Source organism: Gigantopelta aegis, chromosome 8 (genome assembly GCF_016097555.1).
Source record: "Gigantopelta aegis isolate Gae_Host chromosome 8, Gae_host_genome, whole genome shotgun sequence".
Lineage (NCBI taxonomy): Eukaryota > Metazoa > Mollusca > Gastropoda > Neomphalida > Peltospiridae > Gigantopelta > Gigantopelta aegis.
The window spans coordinates 4,829,385-4,844,749 of NC_054706.1; the positions used below are offsets into that span (position 1 = coordinate 4,829,385).

At 39.9% G+C, this 15,365-nt stretch overlaps 1 protein-coding gene across 2 annotated transcripts in view; it reads right to left on the reverse strand.

Annotated features, from left to right (window-relative positions):
* The window catches only part of LOC121379242 (solute carrier family 15 member 4-like), a 35,737-nt gene that overhangs the window by 10,772 nt on the left and 9,600 nt on the right, over positions 1–15,365 (reverse strand). For both annotated transcript variants that reach the window (XM_041507762.1, XM_041507761.1), the window contains 2 exons: positions 2,008–2,093; positions 972–1,111 (listed from right to left, as the gene is read on the reverse strand). In XM_041507762.1, the coding sequence (XP_041363696.1) occupies positions 972–1,111; positions 2,008–2,093 (226 nt within the window). The remainder of the gene's footprint in view (positions 1–971; positions 1,112–2,007; positions 2,094–15,365) is intronic.

The window sequence follows — 15,365 nt, forward strand, 5'->3', positions numbered from 1 at the left end:
AGTCTGTAATGATTAAGAAATCAGTTATAGAAAGTCTGTAATGATAAATAAATCAGTCAGAGAAAGTCTGTAATGATTAATAAATCAATTGGAGAAAGTCTGTAATGATTAATAAATCAATTGGAGAAAGTCTGTAATGATTAATAAATCAGTTGGAGAAAGTCTGTAATGATTAATAAATCAGTTAGAGAAAGTCTGTAATGATTAATAAATCAGTTAGAGAAAGTATGTAATGATTAATAAATGAGTTAGAGAAAGTCTGTAATGATTAATAAATGAGTTAGAGAAAGTCTTGTAATGATTAATAAAACAGAGAAAGTCTGTAATGATAAATAAATCAGTTGGAGAAAGTCTGTAATGATTAATAAATCAGTTAGAGAAAGTGTGTAATGATTAATAAATCAGTTAAGAGAAAGTCTGTAATGATTAATAAATCAGTTATAGAAATGTCTGTAATGATTAATAAATCAGTTATAGAAATGTCTGTAATGATTAATAAATCAGTTAGAGAAAGTGTGTAATGATTAATAAATGAGTTAGAGAAAGTCTGTAATGATTAATAAATGAGTTAGAGAAAGTCTTGTAATGATTAATAAAACAGTTAGAGAAAGTCTGTAATGATAAATAAATTAGTTGGAGAAAGTCTGTAATGATTAATAAATCAGTTGGAGAAAGTGTGTAATGATTAATAAATCAGTTAGAGAAAGTCTGTAATGATTAATAAATCAGTTAGAGAAAGTCTGTAATGATTAATAAATCAGCTAGAGAAAGTCTGTAATGATTAATAAATCAGTTAGAGAAAGTCTGTAATGATTAATAAATCAGTTAGAGAAAGTCTGTAATGATTAATAAATCAGCTAGAGAAAGTCTGTGATCAGATATAGAAAGTCTGTAATGATTAATAAATCAGTTAGAGAAAATCTGTAATAATTAATAAATGAATTAGAGAAAGTCTGTAATGATGAACGAACCAGTTAAAGAAAGTCTGCACTGCTACATCACCCAGTTTTTCGACTTGCTGAGCTCCAAACGGACCGACATTAGCTTTGATTCCTCCCGTTCCTATGGCGATGAAGACAAGACCAGTCAGGAAAAAGCCTCGCTTGCCTGTCTGAAATAAAAGAGGAGTAAAAATAATATAAATAAAACTTTTATTTAATTACTATATTGATTTACAGGAAATTGTGATCATGCATCAACCTTCTTTGGTTGAGACAATTAAAACAATTCTGTGATAACAATAATACGAGTGGGATTTAGCTCTGTTGAGACGATTAAAACGATTCTGTGATAACAATATTACGAGTGGTATTTAGCTCTGTTGGACAAGCACTCGCCTAATCTGTTCAGGTAAAATATTGTTATGGAAAAGGAAATGTTTTATTTAACAATGCACTCAACACATTTTATTTATGGTTATATGGTGTCAGATATTGTTATGGTACCCTAATTACACTGACTTCACTCAAACTAGAAAGACATAACTGTACAAGAGATGGCTGACTGGGGACAACATTTCAAAATCTTAAATATCGGATGTCAGTTGTTTTTTTTTTTTTTACACAGGTGTGGTAACCAATTGTTTCATTATGTGAGTTATATTTGTTTAGCTGGTGAGTTACCTAATCCTAACACACTTATACCATGGTTCTGTGCCACAAGAACATTCAAAATGTATTCAAAACAATGTGATTTTTCCATGAGATAGTATTATCCAATTTGTATTTTTGAATATATTATTAAACTTCTGATGATCCTAAATTATTAACAATTAGTTGTTAATCATAGCAGTTCACTACATAACCCATTGGTTTGTTCATGTGAATTTAAAATTGTGTAAACAACATGTAAACATAACAATGATTAACCTGCATTAACTAATAACTGACCCAAATGTTAGTTTGAACCTTCAGTGCATATTACTGGAAAAAGTATGGTTGATCATTCCACATTTGAGGCAATGAGATTCTTCCGTATTTGAAAAATAACTTTGTATGTTATCCTCACCAGATCCAAAGCGTAGGCCCGCCCACTGGAGTCTTCACCAAACCAGGCTTTGAAATCAACAGCAGAAGCTGGGAGAAGGAACAATCCTAAATAATACACAAACACACCACATTATAATCACATCAACAGACAGACTTTCATTCAATCAGATTGTAAACTTCTTTAAAAGATATAACACTATAGTTGAATGCTAAAGTTCATTCAATCTGGTTTTAAACTTTAAAAAAAGATAAAACACCAAAGTTGAATGCAAAAGTTTATCCAATCTTGATTCTAAACTTTAAAAAAAGATATAACACCCAATGGCATAGCCAGCATAAGGCAGACGAGGCGTTTGCCTTGTCTGGAATTTCCCCACATTTATTTTATTTTTCCCATGACACTGATAGTTATTTCACAGGTCTGGGTTTGCCTCAGCATTTTTTCCTCTCTGGCTCTGCCCCAGACTCCATAGTTGAATAATAAAGTTCATACAATCAGATTTTAAACTTTAAAAAAAGATATAACACCATAGTTGAATGCTAAAGTTTATCCAATCAGATTGTAAACTTTGAAAAAAGATATAACACCACAGCTGAATGCTAAAGTTCATCCAATCAGATTGTAAACTTTGAAAAAAGATATAACACCACAGCTGAATGCTAAAGTTCATCCAATCAGATTGTAAACTTTAAAAAAGATATAATACCATAGTTGAATGCTAAAGTTCATCCATTCAGATTCTAAACCTTTTAAAAAGATATAATACCATAGTTGAATGCTAAAGTTCATCCATTCAGATTTTAAACTTTTTAAAAATGATATAACACCACAGTTGAATGCTAAAGTTCATCAAATCAGATTTTAAACTTTAAAAAAATTATATAACACCATAGTTGAATGCTAAAATGCATCCAATTAGATTCTAACCTTTAAAGATATATAACACCACATTTGAATGCTAAAGGTAAAAGAAGACATATTACAATGATTGTTGTACATTGTCTAATACAGACTTAACACCATAATGATATTATTAACTCATTAACTATTTCCAAAAAGTACATAAATCATAATAATGTTTTTAATATTTTACATGAATACCATTGTTATTCATACATATACTCTTCAAAAAAAGTAACGCAAAAATTAAATTTTCCTAATAAATATGGATGTGTGGAAACATTGTGTTCCGAACGCTAAGTATGTTGTGTAATGGAGTGTACCAAATGCATTTTCACCAGCAAAGTTGTTCGGAATTTGATGACCTTGAAGACAGGTGTGAAAAAGTTAACAATCGCAAAACCGCACCTGCGGTCAATTCAGCGATTTGAACGGTCGACATGGTGTGCACGTGCAAGAGGCACAAGAAGCCCTATAAAAGTGCAGTGTTCAGGACTTGGCGGTACTGTTTAAAACTGTCAGCGTAGCTTTCACAATGCCAAGACTGAATGAAGCAAAGAGGAACAACGCCGTCGGACAATTGGAAGCAGGCGAATCCCAATCAGAGGTTGCGAGGCTTTTCAATGTGTACCCTAGCACCATTTCAAGATTATGGATCCGCTACCAGGCGCATGGATCAACACGTGACCTTCGCAGATCCGGTAGACCACGTGTCACCACTCCTGCCCAGGATCGCTACATCCGGTTGCGCCACCTACACCAAAGGACAACCACGGCTACCTCCACTCAATCTGCAATACCGGGACTGCGTAGGATCTCTGACCAGACTGTCCGGAACCGTCTACGAGAGGCAGGATTGCAACCCAGACGTCCTGTTAGAGGCGTCATTTTAACACAGCAGCATCGACAGCTTCGACTACAATGGTGTCAAGCACACAGGGTATGGCCTCAAAGACGATGGAGACACGTGTGGTTCAGCGACGAATCGCGATTCATGCTCTGCAGACAGGATGGAAGGGCACGTGTCTACCGCCGAAGAGGTGAACATTTTGCACGCAATTGCATACAGGAAGTGGACAGATTTGGTGGAGGAAGTGTGATGATGTGGGCAGCCATCTCTTACAATGCCAGGACAGACTTGGTGCACATCAGGGGGAACTTGACAGCACAGCGCTATGTGGACGAGATCTTGCGCCCGTACGTCGTCCCCAACATGGCCAACGGCAACACTGTTTTCCAGCAGGACAACGCCCGTCCTCATACAGTGCGCATCACCACAGCCTTCCTAGCAAACAACAACATCAATGTTCTTCCATGGCCCTCCAAATCCCCAGATTTAAACCCAATCGAGCATTTGTGGGATGAACTGGATAGACGTTTGCGACGACGACAACCCCAACCTCAGATACTACAACAGCTGGCTGCCGCTTTGGAGGCCGAGTGGGCTACAATTCCGCAGGATGTCATCCGTCATCTGATTGCTTCGATAGGCAGGAGGTGCCAGGCAGTACTTGACTCTCATGGGGGTCACACTCGTTACTGACTGTACGTGACGTCAAACGGGACCTTGGGAACTTGGATGGCTGTTACAACAGCCTCTGTTGTACCTGGTAAGATCATGTGTAATATTGCACCGAGTATACTAGTTGCACGGTACCCAACAGACACTAGTTATATACAGTGTACCTGGTAAGATCATGTGTAATATTGCACCGAGTATACTAGTTGCACGGTACCCGACAGACACTAGTTATATACAGTGTACCTGGTAAGATCATGTGTAATATTGCACCGAGTATACTAGTTGCACGGTACCCAACAGACACTAGTTATATACAGTGTACCTGGTAAGATCATGTGTAATATTGCACCGAGTATACTAGTTGCACGGTACCCAACAGACACTAGTTATATACAGTGTACCTGGTAAGATCATGTGTAATATTGCACCGAGTATACTAGTTGCACGGTACCCACAGACACTAGTTATATACAGTGTACCTGGTAAGATCATGTGTAATATTGCACCGAGTATACTAGTTGCACGGTACCCAACAGACACTAGTTATATACAGTGTACCTGGTAAGATCATGTGTAATATTGCACCGAGTATACTAGTTGCACGGTACCCAACAGACACTAGTTATATACAGTGTACCTGGTAAGATCATGTGTAATATTGCACCGAGTATACTAGTTGCACGGTACCCAACAGACACTAGTTATATACAGTGTACCTGGTAAGATCATGTGTAATATTGCACCGAGTATACTAGTTGCACGGTACCCAACAGACACTAGTTATATACAGTGTACCTGGTAAGATCATGTGTAATATTGCACCGAGTATACTAGTTGCACGGTACCCGACAGACACTAGTTATATACAGTGTACCTGGTAAGATCATGTGTAATATTGCACCGAGTATACTAGTTGCACGGTACCCGACAGACACTAGTTATATACAGTGTACCTGGTAAGATCATGTGTAATATTGCACCGAGTATACTAGTTGCACGGTACCCGACAGACACTAGTTATATACAGTGTACCTGGTAAGATCATGTGTAATATTGCACCGAGTATACTAGTTGCACGGTACCCGACAGACACTAGTTATATACAGTGTACCTGGTAAGATCATGTGTAATATTGCACCGAGTATACTAGTTGCACGGTACCCGACAGACACTAGTTATATACAGTGTACCTGGTAAGATCATGTGTAATATTGCACCGAGTATACTAGTTGCACGGTACCCGACAGACACTAGTTATATACAGTGTACCTGGTAAGATCATGTGTAATATTGCACCGAGTATACTAGTTGCACGGTACCCGACAGACACTAGTTATATATAGTGTACCGACAGACACTAGTTATATACAGTGTACCGACAGACACTAGTTATATACAGTGTACCTGGTAAGATCATGTGTAATATTGCACCGAGTATACTAGTTGCACGGTACCCAACAGACACTAGTTATATACAGTGTACCTGGTAAGATCATGTGTAATATTGCACCGAGTATACTAGTTGCACGGTACCCGACAGACACTAGTTATATACAGTGTACCTGGTAAGATCATGTGTAATATTGCACCGAGTATACTAGTTGCACGGTACCCGACAGACACTAGTTATATACAGTGTACCTGGTAAGATCATGTGTAATATTGCACCGAGTATACTAGTTGCACGGTACCCGACAGACACTAGTTATATACAGTGTACCTGGTAAGATCATGTGTAATATTGCACCGAGTATACTAGTTGCACGGTACCCGACAGACACTAGTTATATACAGTGTACCTGGTAAGATCATGTGTAATATTGCACCGAGTATACTAGTTGCACGGTACCCGACAGACACTAGTTATATACAGTGTACCTGGTAAGATCATGTGTAATATTGCACCGAGTATACTAGTTGCACGGTACCCGACAGACACTAGTTATATACAGTGTACCTGGTAAGATCATGTGTAATATTGCACCGAGTATACTAGTTGCACGGTACCCGACAGACACTAGTTATATACAGTGTACCTGGTAAGATCATGTGTAATATTGCACCGAGTATACTAGTTGCACGGTACCCAACAGACACTAGTTATATACAGTGTACCTGGTAAGATCATGTGTAATATTGCACCGAGTATACTAGTTGCACGGTACCCGACAGACACTAGTTATATACAGTGTACCTGGTAAGATCATGTGTAATATTGCACCGAGTATACTAGTTGCACGGTACCCACAGACACTAGTTATATACAGTGTACCTGGTAAGATCATGTGTAATATTGCACCGAGTATACTAGTTGCACGGTACCCAACAGACACTAGTTATATACAGTGTACCTGGTAAGATCATGTGTAATATTGCACCGAGTATACTAGTTGCACGGTACCCAACAGACACTAGTTATATACAGTGTACCTGGTAAGATCATGTGTAATATTGCACCGAGTATACTAGTTGCACGGTACCCACAGACACTAGTTATATACAGTGTACCTGGTAAGATCATGTGTAATATTGCACCGAGTATACTAGTTGCACGGTACCCGACAGACACTAGTTATATACAGTGTACCTGGTAAGATCATGTGTAATATTGCACCGAGTATACTAGTTGCACGGTACCCGACAGACACTAGTTATATACAGTGTACCTGGTAAGATCATGTGTAATATTGCACCGAGTATACTAGTTGCACGGTACCCGACAGACACTAGTTATATACAGTGTACCTGGTAAGATCATGTGTAATATTGCACCGAGTATACTAGTTGCACGGTACCCAACAGACACTAGTTATATACAGTGTACCTGGTAAGATCATGTGTAATATTGCACCGAGTATACTAGTTGCACTGAGTATACTAGTTGCACGGTACCCAACAGACACTAGTTATATACAGTGTACCTGGTAAGATCATGTGTAATATTGCACCGAGTATACTAGTTGCACGGTACCCGACAGACACTAGTTATATACAGTGTACCTGGTAAGATCATGTGTAATATTGCACCGAGTATACTAGTTGCACGGTACCCGACAGACACTAGTTATATACAGTGTACCTGGTAAGATCATGTGTAATATTGCACCGAGTATACTAGTTGCACGGTACCCGACAGACACTAGTTATATACAGTGTACCTGGTAAGATCATGTGTAATATTGCACCGAGTATACTAGTTGCACGGTACCCGACAGACACTAGTTATATACAGTGTACCTGGTAAGATCATGTGTAATATTGCACCGAGTATACTAGTTGCACGGTACCCGACAGACACTAGTTATATACAGTGTACCTGGTAAGATCATGTGTAATATTGCACCGAGTATACTAGTTGCACGGTACCCAACAGACACTAGTTATATACAGTGTACCTGGTAAGATCATGTGTAATATTGCACCGAGTATACTAGTTGCACGGTACCCAACAGACACTAGTTATATACAGTGTACCTGGTAAGATCATGTGTAATATTGCACCGAGTATACTAGTTGCACGGTACCCAACAGACACTAGTTATATACAGTGTACCTGGTAAGATCATGTGTAATATTGCACCGAGTATACTAGTTGCACGGTACCCACAGACACTAGTTATATACAGTGTACCTGGTAAGATCATGTGTAATATTGCACCGAGTATACTAGTTGCACGGTACCCGACAGACACTAGTTATATACAGTGTACCTGGTAAGATCATGTGTAATATTGCACCGAGTATACTAGTTGCACGGTACCCGACAGACACTAGTTATATACAGTGTACCTGGTAAGATCATGTGTAATATTGCACCGAGTATACTAGTTGCACGGTACCCGACAGACACTAGTTATATACAGTGTACCTGGTAAGATCATGTGTAATATTGCACCGAGTATACTAGTTGCACGGTACCCGACAGACACTAGTTATATACAGTGTACCTGGTAAGATCATGTGTAATATTGCACCGAGTATACTAGTTGCACGGTACCCGACAGACACTAGTTATATACAGTGTACCTGGTAAGATCATGTGTAATATTGCACCGAGTATACTAGTTGCACGGTACCCGACAGACACTAGTTATATACAGTGTACCTGGTAAGATCATGTGTAATATTGCACCGAGTATACTAGTTGCACGGTACCCGACAGACACTAGTTATATACAGTGTACCTGGTAAGATCATGTGTAATATTGCACCGAGTATACTAGTTGCACGGTACCCGACAGACACTAGTTATATACAGTGTACCTGGTAAGATCATGTGTAATATTGCACCGAGTATACTAGTTGCACGGTACCCGACAGACACTAGTTATATACAGTGTACCTGGTAAGATCATGTGTAATATTGCACCGAGTATACTAGTTGCACGGTACCCGACAGACACTAGTTATATACAGTGTACCTGGTAAGATCATGTGTAATATTGCACCGAGTATACTAGTTGCACGGTACCCGACAGACACTAGTTATATACAGTGTACCTGGTAAGATCATGTGTAATATTGCACCGAGTATACTAGTTGCACGGTACCCGACAGACACTAGTTATATACAGTGTACCTGGTAAGATCATGTGTAATATTGCACCGAGTATACTAGTTGCACGGTACCCGACAGACACTAGTTATATACAGTGTACCTGGTAAGATCATGTGTAATATTGCACCGAGTATACTAGTTGCACGGTACCCGACAGACACTAGTTATATACAGTGTACCTGGTAAGATCATGTGTAATATTGCACCGAGTATACTAGTTGCACGGTACCCGACAGACACTAGTTATATACAGTGTACCTGGTAAGATCATGTGTAATATTGCACCGAGTATACTAGTTGCACGGTACCCGACAGACACTAGTTATATACAGTGTACCTGGTAAGATCATGTGTAATATTGCACCGAGTATACTAGTTGCACGGTACCCGACAGACACTAGTTATATACAGTGTACCTGGTAAGATCATGTGTAATATTGCACCGAGTATACTAGTTGCACGGTACCCGACAGACACTAGTTATATACAGTGTACCTGGTAAGATCATGTGTAATATTGCACCGAGTATACTAGTTGCACGGTACCCGACAGACACTAGTTATATACAGTGTACCTGGTAAGATCATGTGTAATATTGCACCGAGTATACTAGTTGCACGGTACCCGACAGACACTAGTTATATACAGTGTACCTGGTAAGATCATGTGTAATATTGCACCGAGTATACTAGTTGCACGGTACCCGACAGACACTAGTTATATACAGTGTACCTGGTAAGATCATGTGTAATATTGCACCGAGTATACTAGTTGCACGGTACCCGACAGACACTAGTTATATACAGTGTACCTGGTAAGATCATGTGTAATATTGCACCGAGTATACTAGTTGCACGGTACCCGACAGACACTAGTTATATACAGTGTACCTGGTAAGATCATGTGTAATATTGCACCGAGTATACTAGTTGCACGGTACCCGACAGACACTAGTTATATACAGTGTACCTGGTAAGATCATGTGTAATATTGCACCGAGTATACTAGTTGCACGGTACCCGACAGACACTAGTTATATACAGTGTACCTGGTAAGATCATGTGTAATATTGCACCGAGTATACTAGTTGCACGGTACCCGACAGACACTAGTTATATACAGTGTACCTGGTAAGATCATGTGTAATATTGCACCGAGTATACTAGTTGCACGGTACCCGACAGACACTAGTTATATACAGTGTACCTGGTAAGATCATGTGTAATATTGCACCGAGTATACTAGTTGCACGGTACCCGACAGACACTAGTTATATACAGTGTACCTGGTAAGATCATGTGTAATATTGCACCGAGTATACTAGTTGCACGGTACCCGACAGACACTAGTTATATACAGTGTACCTGGTAAGATCATGTGTAATATTGCACCGAGTATACTAGTTGCACGGTACCCGACAGACACTAGTTATATACAGTGTACCTGGTAAGATCATGTGTAATATTGCACCGAGTATACTAGTTGCACGGTACCCGACAGACACTAGTTATATACAGTGTACCTGGTAAGATCATGTGTAATATTGCACCGAGTATACTAGTTGCACGGTACCCGACAGACACTAGTTATATACAGTGTACCTGGTAAGATCATGTGTAATATTGCACCGAGTATACTAGTTGCACGGTACCCGACAGACACTAGTTATATACAGTGTACCTGGTAAGATCATGTGTAATATTGCACCGAGTATACTAGTTGCACGGTACCCGACAGACACTAGTTATATACAGTGTACCTGGTAAGATCATGTGTAATATTGCACCGAGTATACTAGTTGCACGGTACCCGACAGACACTAGTTATATACAGTGTACCTGGTAAGATCATGTGTAATATTGCACCGAGTATACTAGTTGCACGGTACCCGACAGACACTAGTTATATACAGTGTACCTGGTAAGATCATGTGTAATATTGCACCGAGTATACTAGTTGCACGGTACCCGACAGACACTAGTTATATACAGTGTACCTGGTAAGATCATGTGTAATATTGCACCGAGTATACTAGTTGCACGGTACCCGACAGACACTAGTTATATACAGTGTACCTGGTAAGATCATGTGTAATATTGCACCGAGTATACTAGTTGCACGGTACCCGACAGACACTAGTTATATACAGTGTACCTGGTAAGATCATGTGTAATATTGCACCGAGTATACTAGTTGCACGGTACCCGACAGACACTAGTTATATACAGTGTACCTGGTAAGATCATGTGTAATATTGCACCGAGTATACTAGTTGCACGGTACCCGACAGACACTAGTTATATACAGTGTACCTGGTAAGATCATGTGTAATATTGCACCGAGTATACTAGTTGCACGGTACCCGACAGACACTAGTTATATACAGTGTACCTGGTAAGATCATGTGTAATATTGCACCGAGTATACTAGTTGCACGGTACCCGACAGACACTAGTTATATACAGTGTACCTGGTAAGATCATGTGTAATATTGCACCGAGTATACTAGTTGCACGGTACCCGACAGACACTAGTTATATACAGTGTACCTGGTAAGATCATGTGTAATATTGCACCGAGTATACTAGTTGCACGGTACCCGACAGACACTAGTTATATACAGTGTACCTGGTAAGATCATGTGTAATATTGCACCGAGTATACTAGTTGCACGGTACCCGACAGACACTAGTTATATACAGTGTACCTGGTAAGATCATGTGTAATATTGCACCGAGTATACTAGTTGCACGGTACCCGACAGACACTAGTTATATACAGTGTACCTGGTAAGATCATGTGTAATATTGCACCGAGTATACTAGTTGCACGGTACCCGACAGACACTAGTTTTATATACAGTGTACCTGGTAAGATCATGTGTAATATTGCACCGAGTATACTAGTTGCACGGTACCCGACAGACACTAGTTATATACAGTGTACCTGGTAAGATCATGTGTAATATTGCACCGAGTATACTAGTTGCACGGTACCCGACAGACACTAGTTATATACAGTGTACCTGGTAAGATCATGTGTAATATTGCACCGAGTATACTAGTTGCACGGTACCCGACAGACACTAGTTATATACAGTGTACCTGGTAAGATCATGTGTAATATTGCACCGAGTATACTAGTTGCACGGTACCCGACAGACACTAGTTATATACAGTGTACCTGGTAAGATCATGTGTAATATTGCACCGAGTATACTAGTTGCACGGTACCCGACAGACACTAGTTATATACAGTGTACCTGGTAAGATCATGTGTAATATTGCACCGAGTATACTAGTTGCACGGTACCCGACAGACACTAGTTATATACAGTGTACCTGGTAAGATCATGTGTAATATTGCACCGAGTATACTAGTTGCACGGTACCCGACAGACACTAGTTATATACAGTGTACCTGGTAAGATCATGTGTAATATTGCACCGAGTATACTAGTTGCACGGTACCCGACAGACACTAGTTATATACAGTGTACCTGGTAAGATCATGTGTAATATTGCACCGAGTATACTAGTTGCACGGTACCCGACAGACACTAGTTATATACAGTGTACCTGGTAAGATCATGTGTAATATTGCACCGAGTATACTAGTTGCACGGTACCCGACAGACACTAGTTATATACAGTGTACCTGGTAAGATCATGTGTAATATTGCACCGAGTATACTAGTTGCACGATCATGTGTACTAGTTGCACGGTACCCAACAGACACTAGTTATATACAGTGTACCTGGTAAGATCATGTGTAATATTGCACCGAGTATACTAGTTGCACGGTACCCGACAGACACTAGTTATATACAGTGTACCTGGTAAGATCATGTGTAATATTGCACCGAGTATACTAGTTGCACGGTACCCGACAGACACTAGTTATATACAGTGTACCTGGTAAGATCATGTGTAATATTGCACCGAGTATACTAGTTGCACGGTACCCGACAGACACTAGTTATATACAGTGTACCTGGTAAGATCATGTGTAATATTGCACCGAGTATACTAGTTGCACGGTACCCAACAGACACTAGTTATATACAGTGTACCTGGTAAGATCATGTGTAATATTGCACCGAGTATACTAGTTGCACGGTACCCAACAGACACTAGTTATATACAGTGTACCTGGTAAGATCATGTGTAATATTGCACCGAGTATACTAGTTGCACGGTACCCAACAGACACTAGTTATATACAGTGTACCTGGTAAGATCATGTGTAATATTGCACCGAGTATACTAGTTGCACGGTACCCGACAGACACTAGTTATATACAGTGTACCTGGTAAGATCATGTGTAATATTGCACCGAGTATACTAGTTGCACGGTACCCGACAGACACTAGTTATATACAGTGTACCTGGTAAGATCATGTGTAATATTGCACCGAGTATACTAGTTGCACGGTACCCAACAGACACTAGTTATATACAGTGTACCTGGTAAGATCATGTGTAATATTGCACCGAGTATACTAGTTGCACGGTACCCAACAGACACTAGTTATATACAGTGTACCTGGTAAGATCATGTGTAATATTGCACCGAGTATACTAGTTGCACGGTACCCAACAGACACTAGTTATATACAGTGTACCTGGTAAGATCATGTGTAATATTGCACCGAGTATACTAGTTGCACGGTACCCAACAGACACTAGTTATATACAGTGTACCTGGTAAGATCATGTGTAATATTGCACCGAGTATACTAGTTGCACGGTACCCGACAGACACTAGTTATATACAGTGTACCTGGTAAGATCATGTGTAATATTGCACCGAGTATACTAGTTGCACGGTACCCGACAGACACTAGTTATATACAGTGTACCTGGTAAGATCATGTGTAATATTGCACCGAGTATACTAGTTGCACGGTACCCGACAGACACTAGTTATATACAGTGTACCTGGTAAGATCATGTGTAATATTGCACCGAGTATACTAGTTGCACGGTACCCGACAGACACTAGTTATATACAGTGTACCTGGTAAGATCATGTGTAATATTGCACCGAGTATACTAGTTGCACGGTACCCGACAGACACTAGTTATATACAGTGTACCTGGTAAGATCATGTGTAATATTGCACCGAGTATACTAGTTGCACGGTACCCGACAGACACTAGTTATATACAGTGTACCTGGTAAGATCATGTGTAATATTGCACCGAGTATACTAGTTGCACGGTACCCGACAGACACTAGTTATATACAGTGTACCTGGTAAGATCATGTGTAATATTGCACCGAGTATACTAGTTGCACGGTACCCGACAGACACTAGTTATATACAGTGTACCTGGTAAGATCATGTGTAATATTGCACCGAGTATACTAGTTGCACGGTACCCGACAGACACTAGTTATATACAGTGTACCTGGTAAGATCATGTGTAATATTGCACCGAGTATACTAGTTGCACGGTACCCGACAGACACTAGTTATATACAGTGTACCTGGTAAGATCATGTGTAATATTGCACCGAGTATACTAGTTGCACGGTACCCGACAGACACTAGTTATATACAGTGTACCTGGTAAGATCATGTGTAATATTGCACCGAGTATACTAGTTGCACGGTACCCGACAGACACTAGTTATATACAGTGTACCTGGTAAGATCATGTGTAATATTGCACCGAGTATACTAGTTGCACGGTACCCGACAGACACTAGTTATATACAGTGTACCTGGTAAGATCATGTGTAATATTGCACCGAGTATACTAGTTGCACGGTACCCGACAGACACTAGTTATATACAGTGTACCTGGTAAGATCATGTGTAATATTGCACCGAGTATACTAGTTGCACGGTACCCAACAGACACTAGTTATATACAGTGTACCTGGTAAGATCATGTGTAATATTGCACCGAGTATACTAGTTGCACGGTACCCGACAGACACTAGTTATATACAGTGTACCTGGTAAGATCATGTGTAATATTGCACCGAGTATACTAGTTGCACGGTACCCGACAGACACTAGTTATATACAGTGTACCTGGTAAGATCATGTGTAATATTGCACCGAGTATACTAGTTGCACGGTACCCGACAGACACTAGTTATATACAGTGTACCTGGTAAGATCATGTGTAATATTGCACCGAGTATACTAGTTGCACGGTACCCGACAGACACTAGTTATATACAGTGTACCTGGTAAGATCATGTGTAATATTGCACCGAGTATACTAGTTGCACGGTACCCGACAGACACTAGTTATATACAGTGTACCTGGTAAGATCATGTGTAATATTGCACCGAGTATACTAGTTGCACGGTACCCGACAGACACTAGTTATATACAGTGTACCTGGTAAGATCATGTGTAATATTGCACCGAGT